At 42.5% G+C, this 15643-nt stretch overlaps 1 protein-coding gene across 1 annotated transcript in view; it reads left to right on the top strand.

Annotated features, from left to right (window-relative positions):
- The window catches only part of LAMB1 (laminin subunit beta 1), a 78541-nt gene that overhangs the window by 4096 nt on the left and 58802 nt on the right, over positions 1–15643 (top strand). The window contains exons 2-6 of the mRNA XM_039354490.1: positions 1315–1487; positions 9961–10096; positions 11092–11165; positions 12858–13046; positions 14101–14164. Coding sequence (XP_039210424.1) covers positions 1315–1487; positions 9961–10096; positions 11092–11165; positions 12858–13046; positions 14101–14164 — 636 coding nt within the window. The remainder of the gene's footprint in view (positions 1–1314; positions 1488–9960; positions 10097–11091; positions 11166–12857; positions 13047–14100; positions 14165–15643) is intronic.

Raw genomic sequence — 15643 nt, 5'->3', positions numbered from 1 at the left:
ACGACGAAGGAGGATTAGAACTCACTGTTTTCTGGTGATTGGCCCAAAGTCACCCAGACAGTTTTCATGGCTAAGGTGGGACTAGAACTCACCCACTCCTGGTGATTGGCCCAAAGTTACTATTCCAGCTTTCATGGCTAAGGGGGGACTAGAACTCACGGCCACCTGGTGATTGGCCCAAAGACACTCAGCCAGCTTTCACGGCTAAGATGGGACTAGAACTCACCCACTCCTGGTGATTGGCCCAAAGTCATCCAGCTGACTTTCATGGTTAAGGTGGGACTAGAAATCACCAACTCCTTGTGACTGATCCAAGATCACCCAGGTGGCTTTCATGGATATGGCAGAACTATAACTCACAGTCTCCGATTTTTCTAGCCTGGTGCCTTAATTACTAGACCAGTGGTTCTCAACCTGTGGGTCGGGACCCCATTTGGGGTCGAACAACCATTTCACGGGGGTCGCCAAACAACGCAGTCCACCATTTTTTCCCCCTTTTCCTTAGCTGTGCTACTCCCTTTTATTCTATTGGCTTTTGAAAGCCAATAGAATAGACTCTCTTGAATAGAGTCTCATTCTATTGGCTTTCAAAAGCCAATAGGAATTGTCCAGGCCGTCTCTGCCCTGCTGAGCCTGCCAAAAGTCCCATTCTGCAAACAGTGCTGCACCAGTTGAGTAGTCCTCGACTTACGACCGGTTGAGTAGTCCTCGACTTACGACTGGTTGGGGGTCGCGGCATTAAAAAGGTTGAGAACCACTGTACTTGACCAAACCGATAGTGCCGTAGACTATAGAATTTAGAAGAATTTGATTTTACCATAGGTTGCCATATAAACCAAGGTCCCCAACCCCCGGTCCGTGGATCAGTACCGCGCTGCAGATGCCAGCAACCGGACCACGCAAACCACTAGTTAATTGTTCTCACTGTCAGGAAGTTTCTCCTTAGTTCTAGGTTGCTTCTCTCCTTGATTAGTTTCCACCGTTGCTTCTTGTCCTGCCTTCAGGTGCTTTGCAGAATACCTTGACTCCCTCTTCTTTGAGGCAGCCCCTGAGATATTGGAACACTGCTATCCTGTCCCCCCTCCTCCTTCTCTTCATTAAACTAGATATTCCCAATTCCAGCAACCGTTCCTTATGTGTTTTAGCCTCCGGTCCCTTGATCATCTTTGTTGCTCTTCTCCGCACTCTTTCTAGAGTCTCAACATCTTTTTTACATCGTGATGACCAAAACTGAATGCAGCATTCCAAGTGCGGCCTTACCAAGCCATTGTAAAGTGGTATTAACACTTCTTCTTTTGACATTCTTTGTTTCAGGTCTCTGGGCCATTGTAGCGGGTCAAGGACCAGAATACAGCTACGGATGTGCGGAAGGCAGCTGTTATCCGGCTACAGGAGACTTGCTGATTGGCCGAGCCAACAAGCTGATAGCCTCCTCCACCTGTGGCCTTCACAAACCTGAACCATTCTGCATTGTGAGCCACCTCCAGGTAAGTCTGAACTGAAAGAGGCTGCTGGAGAGGAACGTCTGCTGGGAAATATAGGTACTCCTCAGCCTACAACGTTTTGTTTAGTGACCGTTGGAAAAAAGTGACTTATGGCCGTTTTTCACACATTTGCACACATCCCAATGATCACGTGATCAAAATTCCAGACGCTTGGCAACGGACTCCTGTTTATGACGGTCGCAGTGTCCCGTGGGTCACATGATCCCCTTTGGCGACAATGGGGAAGCCGGCTTTGCTTATTTTATGCCAATTTTATGAGTCTGTATTTCAAGTGATGCTTTTGTTCAACTAGGCCAGACATGTCAAACACAAGGCCCGGGGGCCGGATGTGGCCCGCGAAGTGGTTTCATGCGGCCCACGAAGCCATCCTGGAAACAGTGAGGGAACGGCCCCCACTGGTCCAGGCCGGCCGGGGGAGCCAATGTACAATTTTGTGGTGGCCATCTATGCTGAAACGCATTCAGTCTTAGCTCCACAAGGCCGTCTGGAAACAGCGAGGAACCAGCCCCTGCCGCGTCGGCCCCGCCCCCTGGGTGCATGCTGGGGAGGTGTCCCCCTTTGTGAGGAATGAAGAAATGGACCATCGCCTGGAAGTGGCCAACCAATGGCCCTCGCCTTCTTCACATATCTGCCTTGTTGGGCTCCGGGGGAGGGGTTTCGGCAGGCAGTAGGGCGATCGATGTAGAGCTGGCCATACCCACCCAGTAGGCCACATCCACTCCATCCACGCCCACCCAGTAGGCCGCACCCACCCTGGCCACACCCACCCGCCCCCCCAAGGGCAACCGCTATGTTGATTCAGCCCTCAATGAAGTTGAGTTTGACACCCCTGAACTAGTTGGAAAATAAGGAACGGTATCAAAGGGTGCAAATGATCTGAAAGAGACACCTCGCAGCTTGCCCTTCTCCAAATATTCCTTTTTAAGGTTCTTAAAGCAGTTGGGTCAAATCAGGTGGCTACGTTCATTGTTCTAGAGAGGTGCTTCAAACATACTTCACTAGTAGGCAAAGCACTTCTAAACACACTTGAGCAGCAGAAATGTTGGGTTCTTTTTTTTTTAATAAGTTTTTCATTTTCAAACCATAATAATTTTTCAACCAACGTGCTGTCTGAGTTTGCATATGCTAATACATACTTAGTTCCTAATCCTTTATTCTTTCCTCTAGCCCAGTGGTTCTCAACCTTTTTAATGCCGCGACCCCCAACCGGTCGTAAGTTGAGGACTACTCAACCGGTCGTAAGTCGAGGACTACTCAATTGGTGCAGCACCGTTTGCAGAATGGGACTTTTGGCGGGCTCAGCAGAGCAGAGACAGAGACAGCCTGGACAATTCCTATTGGCTTTTGAAAGCCAATAGAATTAGACTCTATTCAAGAGAGTCTATTCTATTGGCTTTCAAAAACCAATAGAATAAAAGGGAGTAGCACAGCTAAGGAAAAGGGGGGAAAAAGTGCCAGACTGTGTTGTTTGACGACCCCCGTGAAATGGTCGTTCGACCCCAAATGGGGTCCCGACCCACACGTTGAGAACCACTGCTCTAGCCAATAGTAAAATAAGTTCCAGGTTTGATAATAGTCTGTTTCTTCCTTTTCTTTCAGTCTCACAGTCAGTCTGTCCATCTCGGCGCATTCTAATATTTTTTTTATTATTTCTTCATCTGATGGCATTCCTTCATTCTTTCAGTGTTGCACAAATGTAATTCTTGCCACTGTTGTGACATACAAAGTCAAATATAAGCTTCGTTTATTGATCTTTTCTGGCATTATCCTTAATAAAAAAAAAGTTCAGGTTTAAAATCAACATGTTCTCCTAATATCTTTTCTAGCCAGAGTATGTATCTTTTTCCAATAGTTCTTTGCTCTATCACACGTCCACCAAACGTGATAATATGTGCCTGACTTATGTTTACATTTCCAACATCTATCTGACATATTTTTAAACATTTTCGCTAATCTTGCTGGTGGCAGGGGCCATCTATAAAAACATTTTATAAAAATTTTCTTTATAAGAAGTTAACATTGTCAGCTTACAATTTCTTTCCCATACATTTTGCCATCTTTCTAGTTCTATATTGTAACCAAAATTTGTTGGCCGTCTTATCATTGTTTCTTTAACTTCCATTTCCAAAGCTGATAAAAAAATTATACATTTCTTAATTAATTTTTCATCCAAAGTTAATAATAATAATAATAATAATAATAGTAGCACCTGCAACATAACACCCCAGACTTAACAATTGTCGATAAGAAAGACCAAAAAGTCTGGATAGTGGACGTGGCAGTGCCTGGAGACAGCAGAATAGATGAGAAAGAACTGGAGAAGATAACAAAATACAAAGACCTACAAATAGAAATAGAAAGACTGTGGCAAAAGCAAGCAAGGGTAGTACCAATAGTCATAGGCTCCTTGGGTGCAATCCCAAAACAACTGGAGCACCACTTGAACACCATTGGCATTGACAAATTCGCTATTAGTCAATTGCAAAAGGCGGCCTTACTAGGAACTGCTTCCATCCTGCGACGATATCTGTAATACCATCAAACATCCACATCTGCCTATCCCAGGTCCTGGGTAAGGACTCGATAGGTAGACAAAACGCCAAATCCAGTCTGAACATCTGGCTGACTGTGCGATGATCAATAATAATAATAATAATAATAATAATAATAATAATAATAAAGTTGGAAGGGACCTTGGAGGTCATCGAGTCCAACCCCCTGTTCAGGTAGGAAACCCTACACCATTTCAGACAGATGGCTGTCCAATCTCTTCTGAAAAACTTCCAGTGTTGGAGCATTCACCGCTTCTGGAGGCAGGTGGTTCCACTGGTTAATTGTTCTAACTGTCAGGAAGTTTCTCCTTAGTTCTAGGTTCTTATTAAACACAGTTTGCTCCTTAGAAAACCCATCCATTTTAATACCTTTATCATATCTAGTTTGTATTTGTAAATGTGTCCACCATGATAAGTTGATGCCCTGATTTTCCATTTCTTGTGTGTTGCCTTCTCTTGTTCTTTGTTCCCTGAGCTGACTAAGCAGCACCACATCCCTCTCCGATAAGCAGAAACATCTGCTGGTGTCTAGAAGTTGAGAGGAAACAGACTCCATCCTTCAGACACAGATTTGTTTGTGCAGTTGCCTGTGTCCCACTGTTTCCTACCCTTATTTGCTTTCTTTTTTTTTAAACTTCCTGAATGCGATGAACTAAAGTCTCCTGGGACTTTTTTTTTTTTTTAATCCTGGCTGTGATACAAGAAAAAACTCTTGATCTCTGCCTCCTGTGAGTTCTGTTTCAACCCAGATCGTCTCTGGGAAAGGACCAGGTTGAATTTCAGAGGTCGTTCTTGCAGAGAGAGAGAGAGAGAGAGAAATAGAAATAGAGAGAGAGACAGAGAGAGATAGAGAGAGAGACAGAGAGAGATAATAAGAAAGAGAGACAGAAAAAGAGAGAGAAAAACAGATAGATAGAGAGAGAAAGTGAGAGAGAGAAAGACAGATAGAGAATAAGAGACAGATAAAGAAAGAAACAACAGACAGAGAGAAAGTGAGAGAAAGAGAGAGAGACAGACAGACAGACAGAATAAGAGAGACAGAAAAAGAAAGAGAAAAAACAGACAGAGAGAGATAAAAAGTGAGAGAGAGAGACAGACAGACAGAGACAGAGAGAGAATAAGAGAGACAGAGAAAGAAAGAGAAAAAACAGAGAGAGAAAGTGAGAGAAAGAAAGAGAGACAGAGAGAGAGAGAGAGAAAGAGACAGAAAAAGAAAGAGAAAAAACAGACACAGAGAGAGACAGACAGAGAGAGACAGACAGAGAGAGAATAAAAGAGACAGAAAAAGAAAGAGAAAAACAGAGAGATAGAAAGTGAGAGAGAGAGAGAGACAGACAGAGACACACACAGAGAGAATAAGAGACAGAGAAAGAAGGAGAGAAAAAACAGAGAGAAAGAGAGACAGACAGAGACACAGAGAAAGAGACAGAAAAAGAAAGAGAAAAAATAGAGACAGAGAGACAGAAAGAAAAAGAGAAAACAGAGAGAAAGAGATAGAGAGAGACAGAGAGAATAAGAGAGACAGAGAAAGAAAGAGAGAAAAAACAGACACAGAAAGAGATAGAAAGTGAGAGAGAGAAAGAGAGAGACAGACCCTTTCCTCATGTTTTGTTTAGGTTCATTATTATCATTACATATACAATCATGTGAAATCACAGCTGCCATTTCTTTTGCAGTTGGTGTTAGGTTTCCTTCACGATTCTTCCCCAAAACCTATCATGTTTTATAATACATCAGAGGACTGGAGGCTAAAATACATAAGGAACGGTTGCAGGAATTGGGTATGTCTAGTTTAATGAAGAGAAGGATAAGGGGGGACATGATAACAGTGTTCCAGTATCTCAGGGACTGCCCCAAAGAAGAGGGAGTCAAGCTATTTTCCAAAGCACCTGAAGGCAGGACAAGAAGCAACGGGTAGAAACTAATCAAGGAGAGAAGCAACCTAGAACTAAGGAGAAACTTCCTGACAGAACAATTAACCAGTGGAACAACCGGCCTCCAGAAGCTGTGAATGCTCCAACACTGGAAGTTTTTAAGAAGAGACTGGACAGCCATTTGTCCGAAATGGTATAGGGTTTCCTGCCTGAGCAGGGGGTTGGACTAGATGACCTCCAAGGTCCTTTCCAACTCTGTTATTCTATTCTATTCTATTCTATTCTATTCTATTCTATTCTATTCTATTCTATTCTATTCTATTCTATTCTTTATCAATGTAGTATATATCCAGATCCATGCATTGCGGCTTCTTGTAACTGACAGATGGAAAGTTTGTCTTTATTATTTGTTGCACAGTCAACCAGATGTTCAGTCTGGATTTGGCATCGAGCCCTTCCCAAGGATCTGAGATAACCAGATGTGGATGTTTGATGGTGTTACAGGCGTCTTTGCAAGGTGGAAACTGTGCCAAGTAAAGCTGCCTTTTGCAATTGACTGATGGGTTATTTTGTCAGTGCTGATGGGGTTCAAGTCGCTTCCAGATGTTTTGGGATTGCACCCAAGTCCCAAAGAAGGTTCCTGGCTCAGGAATTCTGGGAGTTGAAGTCCACGAGTCATAAAAGAGCCAAGGTTGCCTACCCCTGCCCTAGACTCTCAAAATTTTAAACGTGGTCTCTGGTTTTCAAAAGCTTATTCATCTATCTATGTCAGGGCTCTTCAAATTCGGTCCTTGTGGACTTCAACTCCCAGAATTCCTCAGCCAGGCATGCTGGCTGAGGAATTCTGGGAGTTGAAGTCCACCAGTCATAAAAAGGCTAAGTTTGAAGGCCCCTGGTCTGGATCCAGGCCTGCAGTTTCATCAAAATGGCCGACTGAGGAATTCTGGGAGTTGAAGTCCACCAGTCATAAAGGGGCCAAGTTTGAAGACCCCTAATCTATGTGAAGTACAAACGGGCAGTGTAGTTATGAGTACTATTACGCCAGAATTGTTCATGTAGGAATGTAACAGTGGATGCTTTTATGATGCAGTGTTTCTAACTATATTAATAAGAAATAGCCAGCTGAATGTTTGCACTCAAGCGTGGCCTACAAGAGAGAGATTTTTAACCACTTCCTCAATTGCAACCTATGTCAAAATATATAACCATAGGGATAAAACTAAATCAGCCTTTCTCTTTCTAAAACATCCTTGGAAAAAGAAAATATACTTCATTAACCAAGACAGAAGTATATACTTTGAATCCAACAAAAATACGATTCAAAAATCCTACAAAAATAGGATTCAACTTACAATCATTCAACAGTATTGAAAACTGACTTATGACCGTTTTTCACACTTATGACCATTGCAGCATCCCCATAGGAGATCAAAATTCAGACGCTGGGCAACTGGATGCTATTTAGGACGGTTACAGCATCCTGGGGGATCACGTGATCCCCTTTTGTAACCTTCTGACAAGCAAAATCGATGGGGAAGCCCGATTTATTTAAAATCCAAGTTGCTAGTTTAACCACTGCAATGATTCACTGCGGCAAGAAAGATAAAATGGGGGGAAAACAAGTGTCTCACTTAGCAACAGAAATTTTGAGCTCGTAAGTTATGGTCATGAGGACTAGTTGTACAAGGATTTGCAGGCAGATATTGACTTCTCTAGCTAGGAATTCTGGAGACAGTAGTCCAACCTGCTTGAAGGTGATCAAGTCCCAGTGATCTACTGTTCCTTTCACAGACTTGTTAATCCGTTAAGTCAATATCTGCTTGCAAACAGAGTTGGACGGGGCCTTGGAGGTCATCTACTCCAACCCCCTGCTCGAGTAGGAAACCCTATACCATTTTGGACAAATGGTTAACTAATCTCTTCTTAAAAACCTCCAGTGATGAAGCACCCACAACGTCCTTAGTTCCAGGTTGCTTCTCTCCTTGATTTGTGCAAATTGATCGGAACCAGGAACTACCTCTGCTCCCTGTTCACAAGTAACCCAGTGTTTTTCCTTTTAGTATTTTTGGTACAATTTGTATGCGATGTTATAGAACGCCGTGACTGTAGCTGTTCTCCCATTTTGCAACTCAGAAGGTTCCCCCCGTCACCGTTTGTTTAACTCCAAAGGTAGAAATGTTTATCTTAAAAAGTGAGAGTGATTCATAAATATTTCTGGAGAAAGTCAGAGTTCCAAATTTTAGGTGGTTGGATGGATAGAAAATTACCAGCAGGTCCAACAACATGACGGATGGAGGCAAATAAAGGAGTCCCAATTTCCAAAAATGGAAGTCTTCGGTTTGTTGGAAAGCAGTCGGAGCGAAAAGCATCAAAGCCTTTGTGCCAGTAAAGAGAATAACGTCGACTTCTCGGGATTGGGCTGTTTTGCAGAATTAGGCTAGATAGCTCTCTGGTGTTTGCAAATCTTAAATTTAGCACATGAAGAGCAGTGAGGAAAGGGAAGGAAAGCGAGTGGAGGCATCTGGTTGGTTTTTTTAACAGTGCAGGCTTAGGAGAAAATTGTGGCGTTTGTATCCTGGATCCGAAATTTCCAAGCAAAATGGAGGAAATGGGGAACAATTAAAGAGAGTTGGCTTAAAAAAATATGCCAGGAAATAGGTCAGCGTCCAGGAGCTTGCGTTAACGTCCTTGCATGGCGGTGACTTAATTTTGAGAGCTGTTTCCTGGAAAGGGATCACATCCCTGTTAGTGCTGAGATCTACAATTTTAACAACTGAAATATAATGCAGTAGCTAAGTACAGGGGGTCCTCGACTTACAACAGTTCATTTAGTATAGATTCTCCTGCTTGAGCAGGGGGCTGGACTAGAAGACCTCCAAGGTCCCTTCCAGCTCTATTCTGTTCTGTTCTGTTCCGTTCTATTCTACTCAATTATATTCTACTCAATTCTATTCCATCTGTCATATTCTACTCTACTCAATTTATTTTCTACTCTACTCAATTTATTTTCTATTCTACTCAATTCTATTCCATCTATTCTGTTCTGTTCTGTTCTGTTCTACTCTACTCAATTCTATTCTATTCTACTCAATTCTATTCCATCTGTTCTGTTCTACTCTACTCCATTCCACTCCATTCCATTCCATTCCATTCCATTCTATTCTATTCTATTCTATTCTATTCTATTCCATCTATTCTGTTCTGTTCTGTTCTACTCTACTCTACTCAATTCTATTCTATTCTATTCAATTCTATTCCATCTGTTCTGTTCTACTCTACTCTACTCCACTCCACTCCACTCCACTCCACTCCACTCCACTCCATTCCATTCCATTCCATTCCACTCCATTCCATTCCATTCTATTCTATTCTATTCTATTCTATTCTATTCTATTCCATCTATTCTGTTCTGTTCTATTCTACTCTACTCAATTCTATTCTATTCTACTCAATTCTATTCCATCTGTTCTGTTCTACTCTACTCTACTCTACTCTACTCTACTCTACTCTACTCTACTCCACTCCACTCCACTCCACTCCACTCCACTCCACTCCACTCCACTCCATTCCATTCCATTCCATTCCATTCCATTCTATTCTATTCTATTCTATTCTATTCTATTCTATTCTATTCTATTCTATTCTATTCTATTCCATCTATTCTGTTCTGTTCTATTCTACTCTACTCAATTCTATTCTATTCTATTCAATTCTATTCCATCTGTTCTGTTCTACTCTACTCTACTCTACTCTACTCTACTCCACTCCACTCCACTCTACTCCTCTCCACTCCGTTCCGTTCTGTTCTATTCTATTCCATCTATTCTGTTCTGTTCTATTCTACTCTACTCAATTCTATTCTGTTCTGTTCCGTTCCGCTCCATTCCATTCTGTTCTGTTCTGTTGGGACCCCAGTATGTTGGACATTAACTTGGACTTGAATGGGTCCAGTGAAGTGAGAATTTAACGAAGTTTCAGTACCAGAAATAATCACTGTTGCACACTTGATTTTTGTCTTGCTTATTTCAGGAGGACAAGAAATGTTTTACGTGCGATTCACGCGATCCGTTCCACGAGACCTTGAATCCGGACAACCATCGTATTGAAAACGTGGTGACCGCTTTTGCTCCCAATCGCCTGAAGCTGTGGTGGCAATCAGAAAACGGTAGGCTGCATCGGGATGGGATGTGAAGAACTCGGAAATAGTCCTGTGAAGACTGTACATATGCAATTAGTGGCATGCTTTTTCACTTTTTAAAGCATACAACAAGTCAGACACCACTATGAATATATTTTGCTTCTGCTGGGAAATAACCTGTGTTGTGCGAAGGAGGGAGGGAAAGAAGAGATTTAAGGAGAGAAAGAAAGAGAGAGAGAGAGAGAGAGGAAGGAAGGAAAGAAGGAAGGAAGGAAGGAGATGGGAAAAAGGAAGGGAGGGATTAAAGAGAAAGGGGAAGAAAGAAAGGAAAGAAGGAAAGGAAAGAAGAAAAGGAAGGAAAGGAAGGGGATGGGAAAGGGAGGGTTTAAAAAGAAAAGGAAGAAGGAAGGAAGGAGATGGAAAAAGGAAGGGAGGGATTAAAGAGAGAAAGGGGAAGAAAGAAAGGAAGGAAAGGATGGAAGAAAAAGAAGGATTGGAAAGAGGGAGGGTTTAGAAAGAGAAGAAAGAAGGAAGGGAGGGAGATGGGAAAAAGGAAGGGAGGGATTAAAGAGAGAAAGGGGAAGGAAGAAAGGAAGAAATGAAGGAAGGGAAGGAAGGAAGGAAGGAAGGAAGGAAGGAAGGAAGGAAAGGGATGGGAAAGAGGGAGGGTTTAAAAGGAAGGAAGGAAGGAAGGAAGGAAGAAAGGAAAGGGATGGGAAAGAGGGAGGGTTTAAAAGGAAGGAAGGAAGGAAGGAAGGAAGGAAGGAAGGAAGGAGATTGGAAAGAGTAAGGGACGGATTAAAGAGAGAAAGAGAATTAAGAAAGGAAGGAAAGAAAGAAAGAAAGAAAGAAAGAAAGAAAGAAAGAAAGAAAGAAAGAAAGAAAGAAAGAAAGAAAGGATTTGGTTCAAAGCCCTGCCTTTTTCCCTCTGGGGAATTCAAGAGATGGAATTCGATTTTTAACAAATGTTCTTGTTTACAACGAAACCTTCTCTTCCCCCCCCCCCTCTTTCCGTCCTGCAGGAGTAGAAAACGTGACTGTCCAATTGGATCTAGAGGCGGAATTCCATTTTACCCACCTCATTATGACCTTCAAGGTAAAAAAAAAAAAAATCCATAACATTTTCCTCCAACAGCAAAGAAGAGCCCCATATCCTGGCCCTAGATGCCAGTCAAAGGTTTAACTGGCATTTTCCCCCGCATGTAAGATAAGAGGCACTAAAGGATTTTTTTTTTAAAAAAAGATTAATCCTGGAATTCAAGAGGGAAGACAGACAACAAATTCCAGCGTTTTTTATGGTGCAATTTAATTGGCCTGTTCTGCATTTTTAAGATAAGAACTGCTTTGAATGAATCTCCAAACCCTCACAAAATGGAGAAAGATTTCTTCTGCATCTCTTGTTTTCCTACAGCTGGGAAGTTCTGATCCCTGACTTTTTGTTGCTGCAGAAGTGAGAATTGTGTGGGCTTTTTGAAGGCCATCACATTTGCTGGGCATTAATTCCTAAGGCTGGTGTCCCAGATTTGCCAAACTTCCACAATGCAGTTATTTAAGACAACAAGACATATTGGCTTGTTGTCTTATTGTTATTTAAGACAAGACATATTGGCTTTTAAAGTCAGTTATTTAAGTTATGCAATTATTTAAGACAACAAGACATATTGGCTTTTAAAGTCCCTCCCTTTTGGCAATGGAAATGGCCTTTGGGGGCGGAGAAGAAAACATCTGTATACAAAATGTTGTTTTCCTGTCCCACAGATGTCCTGGCAGGGCAGATGCACCCTAGGATTTAAAATAACACTTTTTTCTTTTTTTGGGGGGGGGGAAAGAGGTGCAAGAGGTTGCATCCTCTGAGGATTTTCACTCAGAAAAAAAACACACTACTAATTTTTGAAGCATGACTTAAAGGAAGATTCAAAAACGTAACTTTTGTTTACAGTTCACAACAGGGTGTGTTCTAATCCCCCTTTAGGCATTAGCTGGGTGACTTTGGGCCAATCACTAGGTGTCTGTGAGTTCTAGTTCCACTTTAGGCATGAAAACTGGCTGGGTGGCTTTGGGCCAATCACTAGGTGTCTGTGAGTTCTAGTCCCACCTTAGGCTTGAAAGCCAGCTGGGTGGCTTTGGGCCAATCACCAGGTGTCTGTGAGTTCTAGTCCCACCTTAGGCTTGAAAGCCAGCTGGGTAACTTTAGCCAATCACTAGGAGTCTGTGAGTTCTAGTCCCACCTTAGGCATGAAAGCCAGCTGGGTGACTTTGGGCCAATCACTAGGTGTCTGTGAGTTCTAGTCCCACCTTAGGCATGAAAGCCAGCTGGGTGGCTTTGGGCCAATTACTAGGTATCTGTGAGTTCTAATCCCACCTTAGGCTTGAAAGCCAGCTGGGTGACTTTGGGCCAATCACCAGGAGTCTGTGAATTCTAGTCCCACCTTAGGCATGAAAGCCAGCTGGGTGACTTTGGGCCAATCACCAGGAGTCTGTGAGTTCTAGTCCCACCTTAGGCATGAAAGCCAGCTGGGTGACTTTGGGTCAATCACTAGAAGTTTGTGAGTTCTAGTCCCACCTTAGACATGAAAGCTGGCTGTGTGACTTTGGATCAGCCCCATTCCCCGGGATAAAAATAGATACTAAAGTAAAATAAAAATATATGTGAGGACATGGATTAAAAAAAAAAACAGAAAAGAGAGTAAGAAAGGAAAATTAACTTTCCAATATCGACAGAAAGGCAAACGATTTTGCAACTCCGAGTGACCTAAAACCAACTCCTCTCGGTTGTGTTTGTTTTTAGACCTTCCGTCCTTCTGCCATGTTAATTGAAAGATCATCCGATTTCGGCAAAACGTGGCAAGTCTACCGTTATTTTGCCTACGACTGTGAGAATTCGTTCCCAGGCGTCTCCACTGGACCCATGAAGAAAGTCGACGACATTATTTGTGATTCCCGCTATTCTGACATTGAACCTTCCACCGAGGGAGAGGTTGGTCATCTATATATGTTTAAAGACCTTACAGGTTGTCCTCAACTTATGACCACATTTGAGCCCAATATTTCTGTTGTTAAGTGAGACATTTATTGTGTGTTTTGCTCCATTTTATGACAGGGGTCCGCAACCCCCAAGTCATGGCCCGGTACTAGGCCTGTGGCCCATTTGGAACCAGGCCACGAAAGCAGCAGGCAGGCCCGCTTGTGTGCGCAATGTCAATGCTGCAAACATTGGATATTCTTGCTTTGACAACATATGGAGATGCAGCCTTTTTCTTTCTTATGCTTTACTCTTAGAATTAGATGATACTGGGGGAAGAGGAAGAATGTGATGGAGTTAGACATAACAATATTGTAATAGTGTGTGAATTCAGGGCTTTTGCAATAAGAACTGATAAGGAATGGCAGGATGGAGAACAGGAGGGAAAGTCTGCATTTCAAACTAATTGGAGACTGTGATTTATGACTGTAAATTAGAGGAGGGAATTGTTCTTTGATACTATGTGTTCAGTGGAGGGGAATTCAGATTAACCATGACACACAGCTTCATTTGCACAAGTAGCGGACACTCGCACGCATGTGAAGCTCCATTTGTGCAAGCGGCATCCTAACCCTAAACCGCCACTCGCACAAATGGAGCTGTGCGCGCAAGTACACACGCCTGCTGCTCACACACAACCATTTCCTCACTCCCCTTCGCCCAGTCCGCAAAGCTGGAAAGATTGGGGACCAATCTTTCTCGCTAAGTGAATCAATCCAGGGGATCAGTCAGACACACAGTTGTTAAGTGAATCTGGCTTCCCCATTGACTTTGCTTGTCAGAAGGTCGCAAAAGGAGATCACGTGATCCCGGGACCCTGCAACCGTCATAAATACGAATCATTTGCCAAGTGTCTGAATTTTGATGGATGCTGCAAAGGTCATAACGTTGAAAAACGGTCACGTTTTTCAGTGCCTTTTGAACAGTCACTAAATGAACTGTTGTAAGTCGAGGACTGCCTGTATTTGCAAAGCAGAGATCTCTCTCATATTGACGTGTTCCCTTTCAGGTCATTTACCGAGCTTTGGATCCTGCTTTTCGAATAGAAGACCCCTACAGCCCACGGATTCAAAGTATGTTCACAATATCCTCTTTTATGTTTTGCGTCAAATGCATGCTAGCTTTGTCTTGGTAGGTCAAAATTACTCAATATTTTTTTAGAGACAGTTAGTGCTCTGAGAATTGCACAACTTGCTTTCTAACGAGGCGAGCATATGGCTGTAATTAAAAAAAAACCAACCCATCTCTAGACACTACATCTGGTGAACAATACATTCTCTTCGTCGATGGTGGCCAAAACTCAGTAGGCCTCAGTTGAACTTCATGTCAACTCCACAGTTCTATCTTCTTGCCAAAGAATTTTCATTAACACCAACCTGCCTTCCCACTGAGATCAAAGAAGCTGATAAACAAGGGTCCTTACGACTTCATGAAAGCGGGCTAAAATCTTTTGGGATACCCATCATCCAGAAAGATTAATGGGAGCATAATTAAGTTTTCAAAGTCTTGGTAACGTCAACCCTTAAAAAAAACCCAGACCTGTTTCATTGGAGCTTTTAATAATAGCAGCTATTAGTTATGTTTAAAAGCACTTAGGGTGAATTATCTTGATTCTTTCAGCTTATTTATTCGTGTAAATCTTTGAGATTATTTTCTTCCTAATTCCCTAGGATTAGTGAAATGAGGGAAGGCCCTTAGTACACTCCCAGGTGTATTATGGAGAAACTTTGATGAAGCTAAGCAAGTTTCAGTCAGGTCAAATGCTTGGAGGGGGTGTCTGGATGAGACATGTGCTTACGTCTGTTTGAAGTCTAAGATGAAAGAAAAACGAATTATAAATAAAATAAAAGCACTGAAGGTAGTAAAACAATTACAAGTATGATCCGGTACTTAAGTTATAAGCTATCTGATTGTATGCTTGGATTAGTATTTTGCTGACTTTCAAAAACAACAGAAGAAATGGCATTTGCATGCACTCCTGATGCAAGAACAGTCTTATCTGTTTTAAAAAATGTAAGCAATAGCAGGTATTATTTTCAATATATGAAAGCTTTTTTATATACTCCCTATTTACGACCCTGGAATCCTTTAATTGGGGGTAGAGTTGGGGCGACTGGAGGGAGCTGAGAGTTTGCTGGCTGGATGCCCTTCCTGATGCCTATGTGGAGGTCACAGCATATATTTTTTCACTGTGCCCGACAAGAGAAACATCTGCCTCTACCAAGGATTGAACTCTCAACCTTCCAAGTGGGAGGTGAACGTCTTCACCACTAGCTTAATCAGGGAAATAAAGTGGCCTGATGCATGATATAATCGGAAAGCTTAGCTTGGCTGGAAATCATTAGATAAAATCTGATTCAAATTGTTGTTGTTTAGTCACTAAGCCTCTAACTCTTTGCGATCCCAGGGACCGCGCCGAACCCCCTCGTCCTCCAGTGGGTTGTCCAAATTCATGTTCTCTAACCATACCCTCCTCTGCCGTTCCCTTCTCCTTTTGCCTTCCACCTTTCCCAACATCTGCGTTTCCTCCATGGAGTCCTCTTTTCTCCTTT

Source organism: Crotalus tigris, unplaced genomic scaffold (genome assembly GCF_016545835.1).
Source record: "Crotalus tigris isolate CLP2741 ecotype Arizona unplaced genomic scaffold, ASM1654583v1 scf7180000018553.2237530, whole genome shotgun sequence".
NCBI classification, from domain to species: domain Eukaryota; kingdom Metazoa; phylum Chordata; class Lepidosauria; order Squamata; family Viperidae; genus Crotalus; species Crotalus tigris.
The sequence above is the reverse complement of the archived record's forward strand: the minus strand, read 5'-3'. Positions and strand labels throughout refer to the sequence as shown.